Source organism: Carcharodon carcharias, chromosome 21 (assembly GCF_017639515.1).
Source record: "Carcharodon carcharias isolate sCarCar2 chromosome 21, sCarCar2.pri, whole genome shotgun sequence".
Lineage (NCBI taxonomy): Eukaryota > Metazoa > Chordata > Chondrichthyes > Lamniformes > Lamnidae > Carcharodon > Carcharodon carcharias.
Window position 1 is genome coordinate 85,406,914 of NC_054487.1, and position 24,217 is coordinate 85,431,130.

The following is a 24,217-nucleotide window of genomic DNA, read 5'->3' on the forward strand; positions in this document are numbered from 1 at the left end:
TCCAGCAATGCCTTGATTTTTATTTTTAAAAAATTGCATCTTTTATTCTAATCCCTCCCTACTCCTCCCTATCTCCAACCTCTCCAGTCCTACAACCCTCCACTGTCTCTGTGCTTCTGTAATTCTGCCTCTTCTCCATCCCCAATTGAAGGCTGTACCTTCAGTTTCTGGGCCCGAAGATCTGGAATTCCCTCTCTGAGCCTCTACACCTCTCTCTCCTTCTCTCTCCTCCTATATGATGCTCCTTAACACCTATCTAATGTCTGCTTATGTGACTCAGTGTGAAATTTGTCTGATAACATTCCTGTGAAGTACTTTGGGATATTTTGCTACATTAAAGACACTATATAAATGCAATTAGAATCATGTTGCAACACAGGAGGAGGCAATTTGGCCTGTTGTACATGTGCTGGCTCTTTGACTGAAACAGCCCTAATTGCCTGCTCTTTCCCAATAGCCCTACAAATATTTTCCCTTCAAGTATTTATCCAACTCTCTTTTGAAAGTTATTATCGTACCTGCTTCCACCACCTTTTCACACTGTGCATTCCAGATTTTGACAACTCATAATGCTTTCTCATGGCACCCTCTGGTTCTTCTGCCAGTCATATTAAATCTGCATCACCTGGATACTGACTCTCGTGACAATGGAAACAGTGAATAAGAAGGAACCGTTAAAAACCTATCATATCATGATTTTGAGCACCTCTATCAAATCCCCTCTTAACTTTCTCTGCTGCAAGGAGAGCTATCCCAGCTTCTCCACAAGCGTCTCAACCCTGATGCCATTCGAGGAAATTTCCTTTGCACCCTCTCCAAGGTTTCGGCATCCTAAATTGTGGTGCCCAGAAAGGAATAAAATATGTCAGCTGAGACCTTGCCAGCGTTTTATAAAGGTTTAGCATAACCTTCTTGCTTTTGTTTTCGATACCTCTATATTAGAGCTACGGATCCCTTTTTTTAAAAACAGTTTGTCCTGCCACCTTCAAAGGTTTGTGCATGTGTACCCCCAGATCCTGCACCCACTATAGGGTATCACTTCATGTTTATTTCAGCCATTTGCCTGTCCATTTCACCAGTCTGTGTCATCCTCATTGCTTACTACATTTTTGAGCTTTGTGTCATCTGCAAACTTTGAAACTTTAGCCTGCACACCCGATTCCTGGTTATTGACAGAGATCAGGTAAAGGAATGGTTCCAATAGCCAGCCCTGGGAACACTATTGGACACCTCACGCCAGCCCAAAAAACAAACATTCGCTATTAACTCTCTGCTTTCTGTCCCATCACCAATTTCATATCCACATTGCCACTGCCCCTTTCACCTCACGGACTTCAGTTTTGCTAATCAGTTTATTGTTGTGGGGTCACGTGAAGGATCACATTAAAGTTTCCCGCCAATGTGGCAGAACCCAGTTAAACATTGGTAGCTGAGTTTTATGTTACGGCAGTGTCAGTGAAAAAAACAACTGCGCTGTCTTGTGTGACTATCTGTCCTTGAGGCTCTTTTAAAACTTAATTAGCATTTAAAATGTTGTAAATATTCTACTATTTAAAAAAAAATTGTGTTTATATTGTGTCTTTCTTCCTATATTGCCCAAGGTTATAATGGACTATAATATGCTATCACTTGTAACTTTAGTGACCATTTTACACATAGGAAGATCCCACAAACACCGACAAGGTGCATGGCCAGTTATCCTTAGGGCAGGTTCCTTGGCCCAACTACCATTGGCTGTTTCATAGCATTCCAACAAACTGTCCCTGCAACACTTTTGAGGTCATCCTCCAGGTTACCTTTGCCAAGTTGCTTCACCCAATATATAAGTCTGATGGTGACCATGAAACCTTTGTTGATTGTAGTAAAAACCCATCTGGTTCACTAATGTCCTTTAGAGAAGGAAATCTACCGTCCTTACCTGGTCTGGCCTACATGTGACTCCAGACCCACAGCAATGTGGTTGACTCTTAAATGCCCTCAGAACAAGGGATTGACCATAGGAATGGGCAATAAATGCTGGCCTAGCCAGTGGCACCCACATCCCATGAACGAATAAAAAACAAAATGTGGATTAAAATTGCCCATGATTATTGCATCTAGAATCGATTGCTGCTTGTGAAAGAGTTCCAAACTTCTGTCACCATTTGTGTGTAGAAGTGTTTCCTAACTTCACTCTGATTTTCAGATCGTGTTCCCTAGTCCTAGATTCCCAAACCTATCTGTTCCTCTTAATTTCTTGAAGACCACAATAAAATCACCCCTTAATCTTCTGAGTTACAGGAAATAAAATCATAGCTTCTGTAATCTCCCATCATAATTTAACCCTTTTGATTCCAGGTTTCATTCTCATCTACACTCTGCTTTCTCCAAGGTCCATATATTCTACATAAGGTGTGGTGCCCAGGACTGCTCACAGTAACTCCAGGTTTGGATAACCTACCAGGGCTTTGTATAGCTGCAGCAGGACTTTTACCCTCTTACACTATAAACCCCTGGATAGAAAGGCCAGCATTCCATTCACCTTTTTTGATTATTTTCTGTATCTGCTCATGATATTTTCATGATCTATGTACCTGGACCCTCACCACAATCTCTCAGAACCTCCCTTGTTTCTAATTTCTCGCCATTAGAAAGACCCCTGTTCCATCCATTTTAGGTCTGAAGTGGATGATCTCACACTTGCCTACATTGAAATCCATTTGCTAGTTTCTCCCATTCACTTAATCTATCAATATCACTTGGTAATTTTATGCTTACGTTTACTTTTGTTCATTCATGGGATATGGGCCTCGCTGGCTGGGCCAGCATTTACTGCCCACTGCTAATTGCTCTTGAAGGTGGTGAGCTGCTGCCTTGAGCCGCTGCAGTCCCTGTGGTGTAGGTACATCCACAGTGCTGTTAGGGAGGGAGTTCCAGGAATTTGACCCAGCGACAGTGAAGGAACAGCGATATTTTTCCAAGTCAGGATGGCGTGTGGCTTGGAGGGGAACTTCCAGGTGGTGATGTTCCCATGTGCCTGCTGCCCTTGCCCTTCTAGATTGTAGCGTTCATGGGAAGGTGCTGTCTAAGGAGGCTTGGTGAGTTCTTGGTGAGCTGCCTATCTTTGTGTCATTAGCAAATTTGAATAGGTAGCTTTTATTCCATTAACTAAATCGTTAATAAATACAGTGAATAGTTGAGGCCCCCAACATAAATCCTTAGGATACTTCTAGCCACATCCTGCCAATTAGAGTACCTATCCATCAACATTTCCCTGTCTCCTACCACTCAGCCAATTTCTTCAATGTTTAATGCAAAACTGAAATTATCTTGATGTTAATTCTGCAGTCTAAAGACCCAATCTAGCTTAGGAGAAACATGTTGGCATAATCAGGAATGAAGACCCATCCCTTGGAAATTACAACGCTTCAGCACAAAATCAAGGCTGACCCTCCTTGTGCAGTACTGAGGGAGTGCTGCACTGTCAGACGTGCTGTCCTTTGGGTGAGGTGTTAAACCAGTCCATGTTGTCTTATCCTCCATGTCAGAAGTAGTCCTAATCCCATATGCTCCATCTTGTTCCCATATCTCTTTGTGCCCCTTTCCATTAACCATCTGATAAACCTCTTCTCTAAAGTTGCTCTCTGCTTCAGCCACTAATACTGGTCATGCATTCTGCAATCTCGTGAACCACCCTCTGTCACACTACACTGCCCCCAATTAAGTTATTCCACAATTGATGACAGCATCTTTTTTTTAATTTCTTTTCCAGGCAAGTACAGCTAGAAAAAGCCATGGAGCAGGAAGGGTTGGCTGATGAAGATGTAAGTCGTTTCTCAATGAGCTGATAGAATTATTGGCAAAGCTATTAATACCAATTATTGTAACAATACTGTGAATTTATCACTTGGCGTTTAACATAGCGACTCCCGTCTGCATCTCGAGAGACTGGCTATTGTTTCATTCCCGAACCTTTTCATTAGAGCTGGAAGTTTAAACCGGGCCCTTCCTAGGACTGAGCAGAAATGGCAGGACCACAGAACAAGGGGAGAAGAGCGAGTATAGAATTAAAAAATGACAACTTCTGTCTGAGGTGCTGATTGAATTGAGCAACAGTGCTTTTTCAGAAGGTAGAAAGTGATGATAAACCAGCAGATGCTGCACTGTTGGAGATGCTGTCTTCCAGATGAGACATTAAATATTCCCTCTGGACATAAAAGATCCCATAGAAGAACAGGGGGTGTTCTGCCTGGTGTCCTGGCCAATATTTCCTCTCACATTGCATCAGAAAAACAGATTTTCTGATCAGTTGCCACTGTGTATAGGAGCTTGCTATTCTGCTTTTCCTACATTACAACAGTGATTCAAAAAAAAGAGCACCTTATTGACTTTGGGAGGTCCTGAAATTGTGAAAGGTGCTTTAGAATTTCCCATCGCTTCTTTACTTTTACAAGGCAAGGCTGTCAGTGCAATATCCAACCTCACTCGTTGCAATACTGCAGGAATCGTGGTGGGAATTTTCTAATTCGCTTTCTCTTCTCCCCAGATGTAGATTATGGCTAGAAGGAGCATTTTGAGCTTGTGCAATGGGAGGGTGAAGAGTTGGTGGTTACAGGTCTGTTACTGCTGGTAGTTATAGAGGCAGCTGTTTGAAGTGATGAATGAAAGAGTTTTGCCTGGTTAAAATCTCTCAGAATTAAAGCACATTGGCTTAAGCACATTTGTTATAGAACATTTGTACTAGGACATTCCCAGTGACAGCACGGAGTTTTGAGTATTTTCAGAACTTCTGCAATCTTGGCCAATATTTACATCAAAATAAGTCTTAGCAGTTTTGAAATGAAACCAATGATAGTCGTGCCTGATGAATTAAATTTACTGTGACTATGGTGGTACCCGAAATGGAACTCCTGGAGAGAGGGGAGAAAAATAAGAAGCCAGGATAAGGAATCAAACAGAACACAATTATTATAAAAGCAAAAAACTGCAGATGCTGGAAATCCAGAACAAAAATAAAAATACCTGGAAAAACTCAGCAGGTCTGACAGTATCTGCTGAGAGGAACACAGTTAACGTTTCAAATCCATATTCGGGGGGGGAGGTGGTTGGTGGTGGGGGGACAGGTAGAGCTGGATAGAGGGCCAGTGATAGGTGGAGATAACCAAAAGATGTCATAGACAAAAGGACAAAGAGGTGTTGAGGTTGGTGATATTATCTATGGAATGTGCTAATTAAGGGTAGAAAGCAGGACAAGCAAGGTACAGATAACCCTAGTGGGGGTGGGATGGGGGGAAGGGATTGAAATAGGCTAAAAGGCAAAGATAAAACAATAGATGGAATTACATTTAAAAATAATGGAAATAGGTGGGGAAAAAAAGAAAAATTTGTATGAATTATTGGGAAAAAAGGGAGGAGGATCGGAAAGGGGGTGGGGATGGAGGAGAGAGTTCATGATCTAAAATTGTTGAACTCAATATTCAGTCCGGAAGGCTGTAAAATGCTTAGTCAGAAGATGAGGTGCTGTTCCTCCAGTTTGCATTGAGCTTCACTGGAACAATGCAGCAGGCCAAGGACGGACATGTGGGCATGAGAGCAGGGTGGAGTGTTGAAATGGCAAGTGACAGGGAGGTCTGGGTCATGCTTGTTGAACACAATTATTGGTATTGCTGAAAAAAGACATTTTGTCAAAACTTTTCGTCTTGCACTCATCAGGACAATCACAAGAATACCAATGTCCGGGGAAGCACCAACTTTATACTGTATGAGAAGAGAGTGCTGATTGGTTGGCAATTGGACTCCAAGGCAATACCTCTACCAATCAGAGTCCACTTGCCAACCAATCAGCACCCTCTTCTCATACAGTATGAAGTTGGTGCTTCCCCTGATGTTGATAATTTTGCGATTGTCCTGATGAGTGAAGGTGAATAACTTTGACAAGATGTCTTTTTTCGGCTATACTCAAGTTCTGTGTTACCAAATGACTTTGTACAATTATTGGTGTCGATTACTGAAGCTTTCAGCAGTGTTTGCGTGTGCTCTCAACCGGTAAGCGTGCAACAATATGAAAAGCCTTATTAATAATAACTACGTTTATTGTTGTGTTTGTACCAGAAACAAATGCGACGAACGCAACATGCTCAGAAAGAGACGGAATTCCTTCGCCTGAAGAGAACAAGGTTGGGCCTGGATGACTTTGAGTCTCTGAAGGTTATAGGAAGAGGTGCATTTGGGGAGGTTAGTCCAGTTTTTGTAATTGGTTTATAAGCTTCTTGGAGGTGGTGTTACAAAACAAGTTGCTTGACATATTAAGTCAGCAATTTTAAGTGTATACAAATAAATCACCTTTTTTTGTAGACCCACATCAGGAAGCAATACTGCACTGCTAGAGCTCCTGATACTAAAATTTGTTTCATTACTTAGATTAACACAGCAACATACAAAGCCAATGCTGTATTAATGTTGGGCAGCACCTTCCAAACCCATGACTTCCACAACCTGGAAGGACAAAGGCAGCAGGTGCATGGGAACACCACTACTTGCAAGTTCATCTACAAGTCACATACCATCCCACTTGGGCATATTTGCCATTCCTTCATTGCCACAGGGCCAAAATTCTGGAACTCTTTCCCTAACAGCACAATGGGAGCACCTTCACCATAGGCTGCAGCGATTCAAGAAGGCTCATGGCCAAGTACTCAAGGGGAAAGTAAAGATGAGCAATAAACATCAAGCCTTCCCAGTAACATGCATATGCTGAGAATGAATTTTTATAAGAATGACCTCTTCAGATCCTCTTGAAGCTTCCAAGAATTACTTCCTTGCTCCTCTGGTGACTAGCTTGCTGGCTGCTGATTGGCTAAACACACTAAATTTTTAAAAAATTCTTTCATGGAATGTGGGCTTCGCTAGCTGGGCCAGCATTTATTGCCCATCCCTATTTGCCCTTGAGAAGGTGGTGGTGAGCTGCCTTGAACCGCTGCAATCCATGAGATGTAGGTACACCCACAGTGCTGTTATGGAGGGAGTTCCAGGATTTTGACCTAGCGACAGTGAAGGAACGATGACATTGTCCCAAGTCAAGATGATGAGTGGCTTGGAGGGGAACTTATAGGTGGTGGTGTTCCCATGTGTCTGCTGCCCTTGTCCTTCTAGGTGGTAGAGGTCATGGGTTTGGAAGGTGCTCTAGAAGGAGCCTTGGTGAGTTGCTGCAGTGCATCTTGTAGATGGTGTACACTGCTGCTACTGTGTGTCGGTGGTGGAGGGAGTGAATGCTGAAGGTGTTGGATAGCATGCGAATCAAGTAGCCCACTTTGTCCTGGATGGTGTCAAGCTTCTTGAGTGTTGTTGGAGTTGCACTCATCCAGGCAAGTGGAGAGCATTCCATCACACTCCTGACTTGTGCTTTGTAGATGGTGGAGAGGCTTTGGGAGTGGAGAGGCAAGTTACTCGCTGCAGAATTCCTAGCCTCTGACCTGTTCTTGTACCACGGTATTTATGTGGCTAGTCCAGCTCAGTTTCTAGACAATGGTAGCCCCCAGATGTTGATAGTGGGGGATTCAGTGATTGATTGTCATGTGGAGATGGTTAGATTCTCTCTTGTTGGTGATGGTCATTGCCTGGCACTTGAGGTGCAAATGTTACTTGCCACTTATCAACCCAAGCCTGAATTTTGCCCAGGTTTTGCTGTGTATGAGCACAAACTGCTTCAGTATCTGAGGAGTTGCCGAATGGTGCTGAACATTATGCAATCATTAGCAAACATCCCCACTTCTGACCTTATGATGGAAGGAAGGTCATTGAAGCACCTGAAGATGGTTAGGCCTAGGACAGTACTCTGAGGAACTCCTGCAGTGATTTCCTGGGACTGAGATGATTGACCTCCAATAACCACACCATCTTCCTTTGTGCTGGGTATGACTGCAACCAGTGGAGAGTTTTCCCCCTGATTCCCATTGACTCCAGTTTTGCTAGGGCTCCTTGATGCCACACTCAGTCAAATGCTGCCTTGATGTCAAGGGCAGTCACTCTCACCTCACTTCGGGAGTTTGGCTCTTTTTCCCATGTTTGGACCAAGGCTGTAATGAGGTCAGGAGCTGAGTGGCCCTGGTGGAACCCAAAGTGAGCAAAACCAACTAGTAAAGTCCCAGTTGGTACTGGGGCAGGAAGGTTGCTGAGGTGGAGAGGGTAAAAACAGCCAGGGTAATGAACTGCCCATTTAGGAAGTGATGGATTTACTGCCAAGTTTATAATAGTTCAAAAGGCTTTGAAAGTTAATCATTGGAGTCATAAGAAATAGGCCATTTGGCCCATCAAGGCTGCTTTGCCATTCAATAAGACCATGGCTGATCTAATTGTGGCCTTAACTCCACTTTCCTGTTTTGACTCCCTTCCAGGTCAAAAATCTGTCCAACTCAGCCTTGAATATATTCAATGACCCAGTCTCCAATGCTCTCTGAGAATTCCAAAGACAACAACCTCTCTGAAAGAAGAAATTCCTTCTCATCTCCATTTCAAATGGGAGACTCCTTATTTTTAAGCTGTGCCCCCTAGTTCTAGATTCTCCCAAGAGAGGAAACATCCTCCTCACCACCTACCCTGTCAAGCTGCCTCAGGATCTTATGTTTCAATAAGATCACTTCTCACTCTCCTAAACTCCAGTGGGTACAGGCCCAACCTTCTCAAACTTTCCTCATAAGACAAACCCCTTCATTCCAGGAACCAGCCTAGTGAACCTTCTCTGAACTGCTTCCAATGCAAGCAGATCCCTCCCAAAGTAAGGAGACCAAAGCTGTATGCAGTATACCAGATTCAGTCTCACCAATGCCCTGTACAGTTGTAGCAAGACTTCCCTATTTTTATACTCAATCCCCCTTGCAATAAATACCAACATTCCTTATCTTGCCTTCCTAATTACTTGCAGTACACGCATGCCAATGTTTTGTGTACCAGGACACCCAGATCCTTCTGTACCGCAGCATTCTGTAGTCTCACTCCATTTAAGCAATATTCTGCTTTCCTATTCTTCCTGCCAAAGTGACCAACCTCACATTTTCCCACATTATACTCCATCTGCCAATTTTTTTGCCCACTCACATAACCTATCTATACCCCTTTGTAAACTTTTTGTATCCTCCTCACAACGTGCTTTCTTATGGAAGCTATACTGGGCAAGGGCAACAGATTTCCACCCCTGAACCACATGAGGGAATTAGTTTGGGTTTTGTTGGCAATCTGACATCCTCCAGGTTCCAGCCCATAAATTGCCAGATTCTGTCGAACTCCATTTTACAACTTGCCATCGTGGCATTGGAACAATTAATCTCCAAGTTGCTGGTCTCACACCACACCCACTGCGTTACCGTCCCCATAAACAGGAAGCCTTTAAAGAATTGTGCATTGTTCATAATGCTTTGGGAAAACTCCTTTTTTAGGTGCGTCTTGTACAGAAGAAGGACACCGGACACATCTACGCCATGAAGATCCTTCGAAAGGCAGATATGTTAGAAAAAGAGCAGGTAGGAAATTGCTAAATAATAACACTTACATCACATGTTTTTGGTCAACCCTATACCCATAGTTTTAATCGCCCATGTCTGATAGGAATGGAGTGTGCATTCGGGTCAAAATAGGGGCAGAGTACTTACCTCCCCATTAACGTCACATTCCTGTGTATTGCAGACTGGACTCTTGGGTTTTGGCAGATGTGCCTCGTAAGATCATAAGGAATAGATGCAGGAGGAGGCCATTCGGCCCCTCAAGTCTGTTCCACCATTCAATAAGATATACATTGCTGATCTTCTACCTCAGCTGCACCTTCCTGCACTATCCCCAATCCCTTCAATTCTCTTAATGCAAAAAATTCTATCAACCTCTGTCTTGAATATACTCAATGAGTGAGCATCCACAGCCCCCTGGGGAAGAGAATTCCAAAGAATCTCAGCCCTGTCATGAAGAGGTATTAATGTCTATAATGTTATTGGAAATTAATATTTAAAATAGAGTTCTGGTGGGGTCTGTGTGTCTTAATTGGATTAATGCCAGCTAGTCTGGGTGCTTTGATGTATAATAGTTTTGAGATGTTAATTAGGTAAATGTAAGGAGGGTAGAAGGTAAAGTGTAAATTTAATTTGTTTAAAACAAAACCATTTACGACTGTGGGTGAAACCTTACACCTTGCTAGAAATCGCCAAGCTGTGTTTATTTGTTCAGCTTACAAATAAAATTCGCGGGATGGGAGGATGTTATTGTTAGAAGAGGTAAAGTTAAAAGCCTAGTGATACAATGGAAAATTTACATTCAAAGAGGAAAACATGTATAAAGGAGGAAGGAGATTGTGTGTAAGGTAGAGGCATTTTAAGATCCAACAAATGTGAGAAGCTTCCAGCCTGTAAGCCCCAAGTCTGTTTGCAAGGACCCAGAACTGAAAGAAACTCATTTTGATTGGGACGGTCCAGGGTGTGCTTTGCCAGGTGTCTGTTTTAAATCTGAGATTTACACTGTTGCCTTAACAGGGGGTATAACTGAGAGTCAGATTAATTAGGGGATTTTTGTAGTTATAGTAGTAATTTTGTAGGCATTTGTATGTGTTTACAATCTTTCTTGTATTACTAAATGTTTAATTTATTCTTTATAAAACCCTCTTGAGGCTCGGTAGTCTTTTTACTACTGAATTCAAAGCCTGCATCTCGAAACATCCAAATTGCAAAAAAAAAAGGTTGTGACAGTTGTTTCAAGTTTCCCCCAGGGTCTTGAACAACTCAACCTTTACCATTGGCTGTGTCATAATGACTCTTTGAATGAAGAAACTGTACCTCATCTCATTCCTAAATGGCCAACCCCTTATCCTGAGACTGTGGCCCCATGTATTAGATTCCCCAGGGAAACATTTTCTCAGCATTTATCCTGTCAAGTCCCTTAAGAATTTTATATGTTTCAACAAGATCACCTCTCATTCTTTTAAACTCCAGGAAGTATAGGCCTAGTCTCCTCAATCTCCCCTCATAGGACAATCCCCTCATCCCTAGAACCTTCGCTGCACTCCCTCTTGGGAAAGTATGTCCTTCCTTGAGTAAGGAGACCAAAACTGCACAATGTACACCAGGTATGGTCTCACCAAGGCCCAAGGTAAATCTCCATTGGCATTTTGACCCCTGGCTCTGAATAGAGGGCAGTGCAGAATGGGACAACTGAGAGGTGTGTCTTGGCAGGCCGATCCAGAATAGAAATCGATTGGCGTTCAGTCCAGGAATATTAATGATTGTATTGTATCATGTGACTTCCGAGCGGTAGAAGGTAATCAAGATGTCAGACTTTTCCTGTCCTGTAATCCTGATGTTCCATGTTTAATACATTTTATTTTCGATCTCAGGTTGCTCACATTCGGGCAGAGAGGGATATCCTTGTGGAAGCAGATGGTGCTTGGGTGGTGAAGATGTTCTACAGTTTTCAGGACAAGAGAAACCTATATTTAATTATGGAATTTCTGCCGGGCGGTGAGTCACATCGGGCATCGGAACCCGTTTCTATCTCGCTACTGCTCCTGTTACACAAGAAAAAGGAGGAAGATTAGACCATACGGCCCATCGAGCCTGCTCTGTCATTCAGTACGATCGTGGCTGATCTGGGGCTTCAACTCTCTTTTCCCGCCAGCTCCCCATATCCCTTAATTCCCTGAGAGACCAAAGATCTGTCTATCCCAGCCTTTAAATATATTCAACAATGGAGCATCCACAGCCCTCTGAGGTGGAGAATTCCAAAGATTCACAAATAAAAACTCGAAATGCTGGAAAAACTCAGCAAGTCTGGCAGCACCTGTAGAGAGAGAAAAGGAGTCAGCTTTTCGTTTCAGAAGAAGTCATGCGGACTCAATGTTAACTCTGTTTCTCTCCACAGATCCTGCCAGACTTGCTGAGTTTTCCCAGCATTTTCTGTTTTTATTTCAGATTTCCAGAATCCACTGTATTTTGCTTTTCATTGCAAAGATTCGCAACCCTTTTGAATAAAGTAATTTCTCCTCATCTCAGTCCTAAATGATCGGCCCCTTATCCTGAGACTGTGCCCCCATGTTTTAGATTCTCTGACCAGCAGAAACACTCTCTGTGTCCCTATCAAATCCCCTCAGAATTTTGTGGGTTTCAATGAGATCGCCTCTCATTCTTCTAAACTCCAGAGAGTATAGGCCCAATTTTCACTGCCTCCCAACTTGGAGAAAGCTTTGTTTAAGCCCACTCTCTGTTAATCAATCTTCTACCTATGTTAAAATACTATCCCCAACTCCATAAGCCCTTATCTTGCTAATTAACCTTCTGTGTGGTATCCTATCAAATACCTTTTGGAAATCCTGGCATACTACAGCTACTAGTTCTCTTTTATTTACCCTACTCGTTACACCCTCAAAAAACTCTAAATTTGTCAAACAGGATTTCCTTTTAGTAAAACTATGTTGTCTTGTTTTAATCATACTGTGCTTTTCTAAGTGCATTGTTAAGACTTCCTTAATAATAGATTCCAGCATTTTCACAATAACTGATGTTAGGCTGACCGGCCTGTTGTTCACACTGTTTTCTCACACCACTTTTCAAGCAAGGAGGGAGAAATATTTGTCAACTTCCAATTGAATGGGACCATTCCTGAATCTTAAGGAATTTTGAAAAATTGCAGCCAGCACATCCACTATTCCTGCAGCTATCTCTTTTAGAACTGTTTGGTGTAGATTTGTCAGATTTTAGTCCCTCAAGTTTCGCCAATACTTTATCTCTGCTGATATAAAGTTCCTTAGTCTCCTCACTCTTTAGCCCTTGGGTTACCACCCATTTTGGTCTGAAGTTTCTCTTTTCCACTGTGAAGACAGACACAGTGTTTGCCCAATGCCATTGCCACTTCTTCATTCCCCATGATATGTTCTCCTGTCTCTGCTTCTGAGGGACCAATGTTTAGCTGCACTCTTCCTCCTTTATGTATTTATAAAAGCCCGTACAACTTGTATATTCCTGGCTAGTTTACTCTCATTCTATCTTTTCCCTTTTTATCAATATTTTGGTGACCCTTTTGCTGGTTTCTAAAACACACTCCCAATCCTCAGAACTGCTACTGTTTTTTGCAACATCGTAAACCTCTCTTGATCTAAAACTATCCTTGGCTTCCTTAGTGAGCCGCGGATATATCTTTCTCATTGCGTTTTTGTTTTGCAATGGAGTGTATTTTTGTTGAACATTTTGAACTGTTTCTTTATATGTTTCCTATTCATTTTCCTCCTTACCTTTTAATCTATGTACCCAGTTAACCTTAGCCAGTTCACCCCTCATAGCTGCGTGATTGGTTTTGTTTAAGATTCTTGTTTGTGATTGGAATATGTCACTTTCAAACTTTGTATGGACTCGAATGGTTTTAATGATCACTACACCTGGAACAACAGCAAGCGGAAACTGCTGGAGGTTTCCACAATCCGATTTTGCTCTTTTTTTTTCGAACAGACCTTGATTTAGGTGGCAAGTGTTCTAACCAGTAACTGGTGGAAGCCTAATCCAAATGTTTAAAAAGGGGTCATTGGGGCTGCCAGTGGTGTCAATGGCTGCTGTCAATTTTACTGCTGGATGAGGCATTAAACCGAGGCCCTGTATCCCTCAACCCCAGCTCAGGGGGGACTATTTCGAAGAAGAGCAGGGGCATTCTCTCGAGTGACCCGGCCAATATTTATCTCTCAACCAACATCACTTAAAATCAGCTAATCTGGTCCTTATCACATTGCTCCTTGTGGGATCTTGCTCTGCACAAATTGGCGGTCAGGTTCCAGATTTCCATGACTCTTTGTATGAGGGAGTGCATCCTGACATCAGCTCTGAGTTTTAATATTAGACTGATAAGAACAGATCCTACCCTTGATCTTAGCCAAAGAGTGTGAACTCCCCACACCTGAAGAATATCAAATTTAACAAATCCTCTAATTATCTTAAATACCTCAGTTAGTTTAGCTCTTAATTGTTTATACTGGAGGGAACACAAGTCCAGTCTATGAAACCTGTCCCCATAATTTAACCCTTTCAGCTCTATCATTCTGGTGAACCCACTCTGCATTCCTGGCAAGGCAATATATCCATATTCTTCCTGGATGCAGTGACTTGAGCGAGGGCATAATCTCAAAGTAAGAAGTTGTCCATTTAAGACAGAGATGAGGAGGAATTTCTTCTCTGAGGGTAGTCAACCTGCAGAATTCTTTACTGCAGAGGGCTGGAGAGGCTGGGTTGTTAAGCATATTCAAGGCTGAGATAGACAGATTTTTAATCAGTAAAGGAATTTAGGGTTATGGGATAAGGCAGGAAAATGGAATTGGGGTTATCATTGAATGGTGGAGCAGACACGATGGGCTGAATGACCTATTCCTGCTCTTACGTCTTATAGACCTCAGTACTCCTAATGGGATCTAACTTTGAGTTATAGCAAAGCAAAATGCTGTGGATACTGGAGATCTGAAATAAAAACAGAAAATGCTGGAAACTCTCAGCAGATCTGGCAGCATCTGAAAGAGAGAGAGAGTTAATGTTTCAAGGTGATGACCTTTTATCAGAACAGATGGGGTTGCACTGTCAGAGCTGCTGTTTTGAGTTGAGATATTGAACCGAAGCCACATTTGCCCCTTTGGGCAGATGCCAAAAGATCATCTCGCCACTACTTCAAAGACAAGCAGAGTTGTTTGCTGATATTTATCCCTTCACCATCATTGAGCTTAAATGTCAGGCCTGTTTTCCCTCTCCAGAGGTTTCTACAGTTTCAGGATAACTCCAACCCCTTTGAATTCCAGCCTCCTTCAGATAAAGACTAACATCCTAATTCCATGTGTTATTCAGTTAATTACATTTAAGCTGCCATGGTGGGGTTTGTACTCTTATCTGGATGACAGTTTCAATCCCTGGACTGGTAGCTCAGTAGCCACAATGCTATTGTTTCCCTTTAGGCCTCATTGGGGAAAAAACTTGATCTTTGTCCAGTTAATAATGAAACTTGCATGAGGGCTGCTACCACCTAAAATCTGTTAAATACCATCTCAACATTCGGGAGGTTTGAAGGGTCTGGGCATAGAGTCAGAATGGTGTGGCACAGAAAGAGGCCATTCAGTCCATTGTGCTAGTGTTGTGAATCAAGAACATTTTACTCACACCTCAGCAACAATCTGTATGCGAGATGCAGGCCCCTTGACTGCAATGACCTTGAATGTGTCTGTTTTCTTCAGGTGATATGATGACCTTACTCATGAAGAAGGATACACTGTCTGAGGAAGAGGCTCAGTTTTACATTGCAGAGACCGTGTTGGCCATTGACTGCATCCATCAACTGGGTTTCATTCACAGAGACATTAAACCAGATAACCTCCTATTAGATAGCAGGGTGAGTCGTCTCTCTCCCAAGGTGAAGACTGTTTTTAATGGAGCGCATTCTGTCCACTTGCAATTCATAAAGCTAAGTTCCTGCACTGGCTTGATGGGCAGAATGGCCTCCTGTGTTGTGAGATTCTACAATTAACTCTCAGCTCTTGCACTGTGAATACTGAGCTCTGGTTTACATAGAATATCCAGCAGCAAAATAGGCCATTCGGCCCAACTGATCTATACTGGCACTTATGCTCCAACGTGCCCCCTCCCAGCCCTACTTAATCTCACCCTATCAGCTGTGCTGCAGTACTCATCTGCATCATCTAATTCTATCCTTCTCTGTTGTGTTAAGACTCTGGAGGAGCGAGGAACATTGTCACAAGCAATGCTCTGGGACAAGGGAACAGACCCTCAAACAGAGACCCGCTGTCTCTGTCTGCGCCTCTCTCACCCGCTGTCTCTGTGTGCGCCTCTCTCGCCCGCTGTCTCTGTGTGCGCCTCTCTCGCCCGCTGTCTCTCTGTGTGCGCCTCTCTCGCCCGCTGTCTCTGTGTGCGCCTCTCTCGCCCGCTGTCTCTGTGTGCGCCTCTCTCGCCCGCTGTCTCTGTGTGCGCCTCTCTTGCCCGCTGTCTCTGTGTGCGACTCTCTCGGCTGCTGTCTCTGTGTGCGACTCTCTCGGCTGCTGTCTCTGTGTGCGACTCTCTCGGCTGCTGTCTCTGTGTGCGACTCTCTCGGCTGCTGTCTCTGTGTGCGACTCTCTCGCCCGCTGTCTCTGTCTGCGTCTCTCTCGCCCGCTGTCTCTGTCTGCGTCTCTCTCGCCCGCTGTCTCTGTCTGCGCCTCTCTCGCCCGCTGTCTCTCTCGCCCGCTGTCTCTCTCGCCCGCTGTCTCTCTCGCCCGCTGTCTCTCTCGCCCGCTGTCTCTCTCGCCCGCTGTCTCTCTCGCCCGCTGTCTCTCTCGCCCGCTGTCTCTGTGTGCGTCTCTCTCGCCCGCTGTCTCTCTCGCCTGCTGTCTCTCTCGCCTGCTGTCTCTCTCGCCCGCTGTCTCTCTCGCCCGCTGTCTCTCTCGCCCGCTGTCTCTCTCGCCCGCTGTCTCTCTCGCCCGCTGTCTCCGTCTGCGCCTCTCTCGCCCGCTGTCTCCGTCTGCGCCTCTCTCGCCCGCTGTCTCCGTCTGCGCCTCTCTCGCCCGCTGTCTCCGTCTGCGCCTCTCTCGCCCGCTGTCTCCGTCTGCGTCTCTCTCGCCCGCTGTCTCTGTCTGCGTCTCTCTCGCCCGCTGTCTCTGTCTGCGCCTCTCTCGCCCGCTGTCTCTGTCTGCGCCTCTCTCGCCCGCTGTCTCTGTCTGCGCCTCTCTCGCCCGCTGTCTCTGTCTGCGCCTCTCTCGCCCGCTGTCTCTGTCTGCGCCTCTCTCGCCCGCTGTCTCTGTCTGCGCCTCTCTCGCCCGCTGTCTCTGTCTGCGCCTCTCTCGCCCGCTGTCTCTGTCTGCGTCTCTCTCGCCCGCTGTCTCTGTCTGCGCCTCTCTCGCCTGCTGTCTCTCTCGCCCGCTGTCTCTGTCTGTGTCTCTCTCGCCTGCTGTCTCTGTCTGCGTCTCTCTCGCCCATTGTCTCTCTCGCCCACTCTCTGTCTACGTCTCTCTCGCCCGCTGTCTCTGTCTGCGCCTCTATTGCCCGCTGTCTCTGTCTGCGCCTCTCTCGCCCACTGTCTCTGTCTGCGCCTCTCTCGCCCGCTGTCTCTGTCTGCATCTCTCTCGCCCGCTGTCTCTGTCTGCGCCTCTCTCGCCCGCTGTCTCTCTCGCCCGCTGTCTCTCTCGCCCGCTGTCTCTCTCGCCCGCTGTCTCTCTCGCCCGCTGTCTCTCTCGCCCGCAGTCTCTGTGTTCGTCTCTCTCGCCCGCTGTCTCTGTCTGCGTGTCTCTCGCCCGCTGTCTCTGTCTGCGTCTCTCTCGCCCGCGGTCTCTCTCGCCCGCGGTCTCTCTCGCCCGCGGTCTCTCTCGCCCGCGGTCTCTCTCGCCCGCGGTCTCTCTCGCCCGCGGTCTCTCTCGCCCGCGGTCTCTCTCGCCCGCGGTCTCTCTCGCCCGCGGTCTCTGTCTGCGCCTCTCTCGCCCGCTGTCTCTGTCTGCGCCTCTCTCGCCCGCTGTCTCTGTCTGCGCCTCTCTCGCCCGCTGTCTCTGTCTGCGCCTCTCTCGCCCGCTGTCTCTGTCTGCGCCTCTCTCGCCCGCTGTCTCTGTCTGCGCCTCTCTCGCCCGCTGTCTCTGTCTGCGCCTCTCTCGCCCGCTGTCTCTGTCTGCGCCTCTCTCGCCCGCTGTCTCTGTCTGCGCCTCTCTCGCCCGCTGTCTCTCTCGCCCGCTGTCTCTGTCTGCGCCTCTCTCGCCCGCTGTCTCTGTCTGCGCCTCTCTCGCCCGCTGTCTCTGTCTGCGTCTCTCTCGCCCGCTGTCTCTGTCTGCGCCTCTCTCGCCCGCTGTCTCTCTTGCCCGCAGTCTCTCTCGCCCGCAGTCTCTGTGTTCGTCTCTCTCGCCCGCTGTCTCTGTCTGCGTATCTCTCGCCCGCTGTCTCTGTCTGCGTGTCTCTCGCCCGCTGTCTCTGTCTGCGTCTCTCTCGCCCGCGGTCTCTCTCGCCCGCGGTCTCTCTCGCCCGCGGTCTCTCTCGCCCGCGGTCTCTCTCGCCCGCGGTCTCTGTCTGCGCCTCTCTCGCCCGCTGTCTCTGTCTGCGCCTCTCTCGCCCGCTGTCTCTGTCTGCGCCTCTCTCGCCCGCTGTCTCTGTCTGCGCCTCTCTCGCCCGCTGTCTCTGTCTGCGCCTCTCTCGCCCGCTGTCTCTGTCTGCGCCTCTCTCGCCCGCTGTCTCTGTCTGCGCCTCTCTCGCCCGCTGTCTCTGTCTGCGCCTCTCTCGCCCGCTGTCTCTGTCTGCGCCTCTCTCGCCCGCTGTCTCTGTCTGCGCCTCTCTCGCCCGCTGTCTCTCTCGCCCGCTGTCTCTGTCTGCGCCTCTCTCGCCCGCTGTCTCTGTCTGCGCCTCTCTCGCCCGCTGTCTCTCTCGCCCGCTGTCTCTCTCGCCCGCAGTCTCTCTCGTCCGCTGTCTCTCTCGTCCCCTGTCTCTGTGTGCATCTCTCTCGCCCGCTGTCCCTCTCGCCCGCTCTCTCTGTTTGCCCCCTCAGTACTCAATACTGTGTGACTAAGATATTTCAGGGATTGCAGCCATTTCACGAGGATTTGACCAATCACAGGCAGTTTGTGCTTGAGGAAAGAAGTGATTGGTTTTTGTGATTGCAGAGTTGTCACGTTGCTGATGTTTGTCTTTTGACAGGGACACGTGAAACTGTCTGATTTTGGGCTGTGCACAGGACTGAAGAAAGCTCACAGGACAGAGTTCTACCGAAATCTCACGTGCAATCCCCCCAGTAATTTCAGTAAGTAAATTTTGAGAGCAAAGTGATTGATTAGATTATTGGGGCTGTCCACCCCAGTGAATCATTAATTTTTCGATTAATGACATTACTTTCCTCATCAGCTTTTCAGAATATGAACTCAAAACGAAAAGCAGAAACATGGAAGAAGAATAGACGGCAGCTGGTGAGATTTACTCTCTCACTGTGTTTTAATAGTTTTAGTAGTGCTGCGCTATTGAACACTATATTCAGGCCTTATCTTTGTGTGGCATTTTTAGTACTGTGTTAGTCCAGCCTCAATGGATTGCTCCCTCTTGCCTATGAGCTAGAAGGTTGAAGGCTCAAACCTCACACCCTGAAACTTGAGCACATAATCCGGGTTGACACTCCCAGTGCAGTACTGAGGGAGTGCTGCACTGTCAGAGGCGCGATTTTTTGGATGAGACTAAATCAAGGCCTCGCCTGTCCCCAGGTGGAAATCAGAAATCTGACGGCCACAATTTTGAAGAGCACTGAGTGTTCTCCCCGGTGTCCTGGCCAATATTTATCCCTCAACTGATGTCACCAGAACAGATTATCTGGTCATTATCTCAAGTGTTGTTTGTGGGATCTTTCTGTGTGCAAATCACCCGTCATGTTCCCTACATAACAACAGCGACCGCACTTCAAAAGTACCTAATTGGCTGCAAGGCACTTTAGGGCATACTGAAGCTGTGAAAGGCACTAGAGAAATACAAGTCTTTGTTAGTTGCTGAAATGGTCGACAGTCAATCTAAGGGCAGTGAAGGAAAGGCAATCAGAGAGGCTGGCCCACTTCCCTGGTCTCCCAAAAACAAGCGATTTAAAAACAAAATGTTCAGAGTTTGCGGTCCCTGTGTTGTCACTGGTTGGTGTTTGGCCCTTGAGTGATGCTTTTGTTTTTCATTCTGCTTTTTAGGCCTACTCCACTGTTGGCACCCCAGATTACATTGCCCCGGAAGTATTCATGCAGAATGGATACAACAAGCTCTGTGATTGGTGGTCTTTGGGGGTCATCATGTATGAAATGCTGATAGGTATGTCCAAGGACCGATCGAGAAGCACTTCGGTGTAGATTGCTGTTGTCCAATCAAAATTACTGACTAGCCCACAGGCGTGGTGAAACATCAGCTTTACAGTGCTGAACTTAATGGGAAATGCCTCTGGTGAATGTACTTCATGTGTGTATATTTATTTATTTATTCATTTATTTATTTAAGGAATATCAGTAACCAACAGAGTAAAGTACTCACGATAATATTAAAGCAAAACACTGCAGATGCTGGAAAACTGAAACAAAAACAGAAAATGCTAGAAAAACTCAGCAGGTCTGACAGCATCTGTGGAAAGAGAAACAGAGTTAATGTTTTGAGTTCATATGAAGAAGGGTCATATGGACTCAAAATGTTAACACTGTTTCTCTCTCCAAAGTACTCACGATGGTGGTAGAGCCAACCTTATGCTCAGTGGTAGCGTTCCTGCCTCTCATTCTCAAGGTGGAGGCTACAAACCCCATTCCAGACAGTTGCAGTGAGTGGAAAGTGGAACTCCAGCTCAGAATTCCCAGTTGACATCCGGTGGGATCCTTGTGTCCCATGATTCTGAGTGTTTGGCTGGCTTGCACCCTACCCACCCCCAGCCATTTAACAGCCTTCAGGCCAGTAATTGGCTTGGGGTGGGCCTTCTGCTCCCACTGGGGGAGGAAAACCCCCCTCTGTGAGCTGCTGGCCAATCAAATGACCAGCAGCTCTCTGGCCCCACCAAGAGAGGTGGTCACTGCTGGGACTGCAGTGAGTCCTAGAGGGAAGCAAGCTACAATGGAGCTGGACCTCAAGGTCAGTCCAGGGTCTCGCTGGGCCCAGGCTGGCAGACTGGGGCAAAGGGGGTGGGGTCTGAGCTGGACAGGGCAGTGGGGTAGGGGAATAGTTGGAGCGGGGTGAATTAACTTGGTGGGTAGGGGGTGGCTGCCAGTGGGCACAGGGACCTTGCATGGGCACCAGCTCACAATGTTTAGTTGGGTGGGATGGACACTGGCACCAGCATCCTCCCACAATCATAGGTAAAATCCTAGTGGAGTTGGGACAAGGCCATTAATAGGCCACTTAAGAATCTCAATAAGCCCACGGGTAAAATTGCAGCGAGGGTGGGTGAGTAGACACTGGGTGTTTTGTGGTTTGGTTTTCACATTGAAAACTCTTTGGGTAAGTTGTGGCCCGTTGTGGACTGGGAACGTTCCCCACTACTTGGGAACGATTTAGGCCCAACTCCATTCTGCTTCTTCAAAAACTCTTTTACTTACACTTTAGTACATTCTCAGCTCCTAGGCAAGTACATCTCCATCTTGTACAGACATTTCCCCTCAGTCTCTTACACATGACTGCTGATGTCACTGTTACATCATGGTACATATCACTATCTCCTTACCATAACTATTGACTCGTTATCCTACACCAGGAATGGTGCTGCTGGCATGGTGCCCAATTTAGCACACGGCACCTCTCCGAGGGCGGGACTCCTGAGTGCTGGGGTAATTGTAGGGCTGGAGTATGTAATGGACTGCGGATTCTGCAATTCTCTAACTCTGGCCTTTTTTTCACCTTCCACTCTCCTTCACCACCACTTTCTTGAACTAAGAAAGGAGGGAGTATCCTTTATGACAGTCTTTAAAATCTACCTCTTTGACCAAGCTGTTGGCCATGTGCCCTAATATCTATGGTCTGGTGTCAGGCTTTGTTTAATGATGCTCCTTTATTACGTTAGAGGTACGATACAAATTTTGTTCTTAACTGTGCCATCTCTAAATTCATTGATTTATCGGCTGTTTATCTCAGAGGGTTCATGCTGCTTTAAGTCTTGACCAAGTACAAGTCCTCGACTTGTTTTCTGAAGGTTACCTTGAGTGATTTTATAATGCCTGACCCGTGGGGCTCCTTTCGAGCAGCGACTGCATCAAAATCAACTTCCGCGACTCATGCTATTGTTGCTGGTGGGGGAAGATCCCATTGAGACCTACAGATCTTCCCAGCTATTGGCCCAAACAAACCTTTCCTTTGCTGCCACCTCTGGCGTTGAGAGGCCAAAGCATTGAGAATCAGTGAAACTATCGCAGCCCAAGGTCTGCCCAGAAAGTAGCACAACACACACTGAAAGGTCAGATATAGACGATCAGAAGTTGGGGCTCACTGGATAGCCTCTTGAGTTTGAGGTTCATGGGTTCAAGCCCCACTCCAGAGACTTGAGCACAATACTCCAGACTGACGCTCCAGTGCAGCGCTGAGGGAGTGCTGCGTTGTTGAGGTGCCACAGCCTGGATGAGGTGTTAAACTGACGCCGCATCTAGTTTCTAAGATGGACTTAAAAGGATATTTCGAAGAAGAGCGGGAGAGTTCTCCCCAGTGTCCTGAGGCCAATATTTATCCCTCAACCACCATTGCAAAAAACAGATTATCTGGCCGTTTATCACATTGCTGTTTGTGGGAGCTTGCTCTGTGCAAATTGGCTGCTGCTTTTCTTTCTTTACAACTGTGATCATGTTTCGAAAAGCACTTCCTTGGCCGTGAAGCAGTTTGGACATCTGAGGTCAGGAAAGGCACTGTAGAAATGCAAGTTATCTTTTTCTTACGTAACGGTGTCTTGGCTAAGATCACTTGATTGCTGAACATTGTAGCAAACCAATAGTGCAGCATAATATTCATGCGAAACATCTGATCTAATTTTCATGTGGTGTTTACAGAAGCCAGGCAAGTGAATGCAAATCAGCCGCGAGCTAATGAAATGGTGGAACAGGCTCGATGGGCTGAATGGTCTCCCTGTTCCTACATCATCTGTTCTGAATTTGAACTTTGCTTGCAATATATAGTTTTGAGGTGTGCTGTGTGATACCAGTCTGTGTGCATTCTTGTTTCAAAGTGCAATCCCTGTGCCAGTGAATGGGCTTTGAGTGGGTTTAAAATCTCACCTGAAGCCTTTAAGATCTGCGCTTAATTCTGTTTATAATATTTATGTGAAACCATTTGTCTATCCTGAGTTTATAATCTGCTTGCTTCTGAAGAAAGTGGTGTTGGATGTTGTAAATTTTTCAGGCTACCCTCCTTTCTGCTCTGAAACCCCTCAAGAGACTTATCGCAAGGTGATGAACTGGAAAGAAACATTAGTTTTCCCCCCAGAAGTTCCAATTTCGGAGAGATCAAAGAGCCTGATTCTAAGGTACTGGCATTTCTACTGGCTGACAAGCTGGGAACAAGCTCAAACACTCGTATTTTATTATCAGAAGAACGGAAACATGGAAACATAGAAACTAGGAGCAGGAGAAGGTCATTTGGCCCTTGGAGCCTGCTCCACCATTCATTATGATCATGGCTGATCATCCAACTCAATAGCCTGCTCCCGCTTTCTCCCCAAACCCTTTGATCCCTTTTGCCCCAAGAGCTATATCTAACTCCTTTTTGAAAACATACAATGTTTTGGTCTCAACTACTTTCTGTGGTAGCGAATTTCACAGGCTCACCACTCTCTGGGTGAAGAAATTTCTCCTCATCTCAGTCCTAAATGGTCTACCCCATATCCTCAGACTGTGACCCCTGGTTCTGGACTCCCCCACCATCGGGAACATCGTTCCTGCATCTACCCTGTCTAGTCATGTTAGAATTTTGTAGGTTTCTATGAGATCCCGCTTCATTCTTCTGAACTCCAGCGAATATAATCCTATCCTATAAAGGGGGAATTTAAGACCAACTTTCCTTAACAGAGGGTGCTTAGGGCATGGATTGCTTCACCACTATTCAGGCAGAGGCTGTAGCATCTTTGAGATTGCAGTCGGATAAGTATTTGAAAAGGAGGAGTGTGAAAAGATACATTAAAGATCTAGCACCAGTTCAAGATGTGATGGGCTGAATGGCCACTGCTCCTGCACAGTAACCTGTTGGAACATTCTTTACATGCTTAAGTTACAATGTTTTCTCTTTAGCTCTTGGATAAACTCTAGTGTATTGACTTAAGGATTCTCTGTTTATTTGCAAGCTGTCCCTACACAGGTAAAAAAGCAATGGTTAAATCTCCCAAGTGATTTATTTTTGGTTCTTGGATCGTGGATCACACTGACAGGTCCGGACTGTCCTGAGGGTATTGACCAGGCTCAGGGTCGTTACTCACCCAGTTTGGTTTGTCATGGTCATTTTGCCCCAGCCCGCTGATTATTCAATTTATTTAATTCAGTGAGATTTAAACTCACAAGCTTCTAGATTACATATTTAGTACCAAAACCACTAGGGCTACTATAACTCTTACGCATTTTCAGGTAACTATTTGTTTAATATTTGGAAATTTTTAGTCTTTACATTGTCCAACGTCTATTGTTGTGAATCTTGTGTAGAATTTGGTCAACTAAGTTGAGGAAAGTCCAATCCCTTTGTTTTCCTGAGCCAGTTAAGTACAGATCATGGAAACCTGTGAGCCACATTTCAGTTGAAATACCTGTTCTCATTAAATC

General features: G+C 45.9%; 1 protein-coding gene across 7 annotated transcripts in view; it reads left to right on the forward strand.

The window, feature by feature from the left end:
* The window catches only part of LOC121293204 (serine/threonine-protein kinase 38-like), a 113,246-nt gene that overhangs the window by 51,989 nt on the left and 37,040 nt on the right, over positions 1–24,217 (forward strand). For 5 of the 7 annotated variants that reach the window (XM_041216021.1, XM_041216019.1, XM_041216022.1 and 2 more), the window contains 9 exons: positions 3,752–3,803; positions 6,091–6,213; positions 9,411–9,494; positions 11,348–11,471; positions 15,206–15,360; positions 18,630–18,732; positions 18,834–18,895; positions 19,649–19,766; positions 22,812–22,935. In XM_041216021.1, coding sequence (XP_041071955.1) covers positions 3,752–3,803; positions 6,091–6,213; positions 9,411–9,494; positions 11,348–11,471; positions 15,206–15,360; positions 18,630–18,732; positions 18,834–18,895; positions 19,649–19,766; positions 22,812–22,935 — 945 coding nt within the window. Of the gene's footprint in view, positions 1–2,402; positions 2,426–3,751; positions 3,804–4,535; positions 4,595–6,090; positions 6,214–9,410; positions 9,495–11,347; positions 11,472–15,205; positions 15,361–18,629; positions 18,733–18,833; positions 18,896–19,648; positions 19,767–22,811; positions 22,936–24,217 lie in introns of those variants that run through there. The other 2 variants (XM_041216025.1, XM_041216026.1) reach the window with 2 other exon arrangements.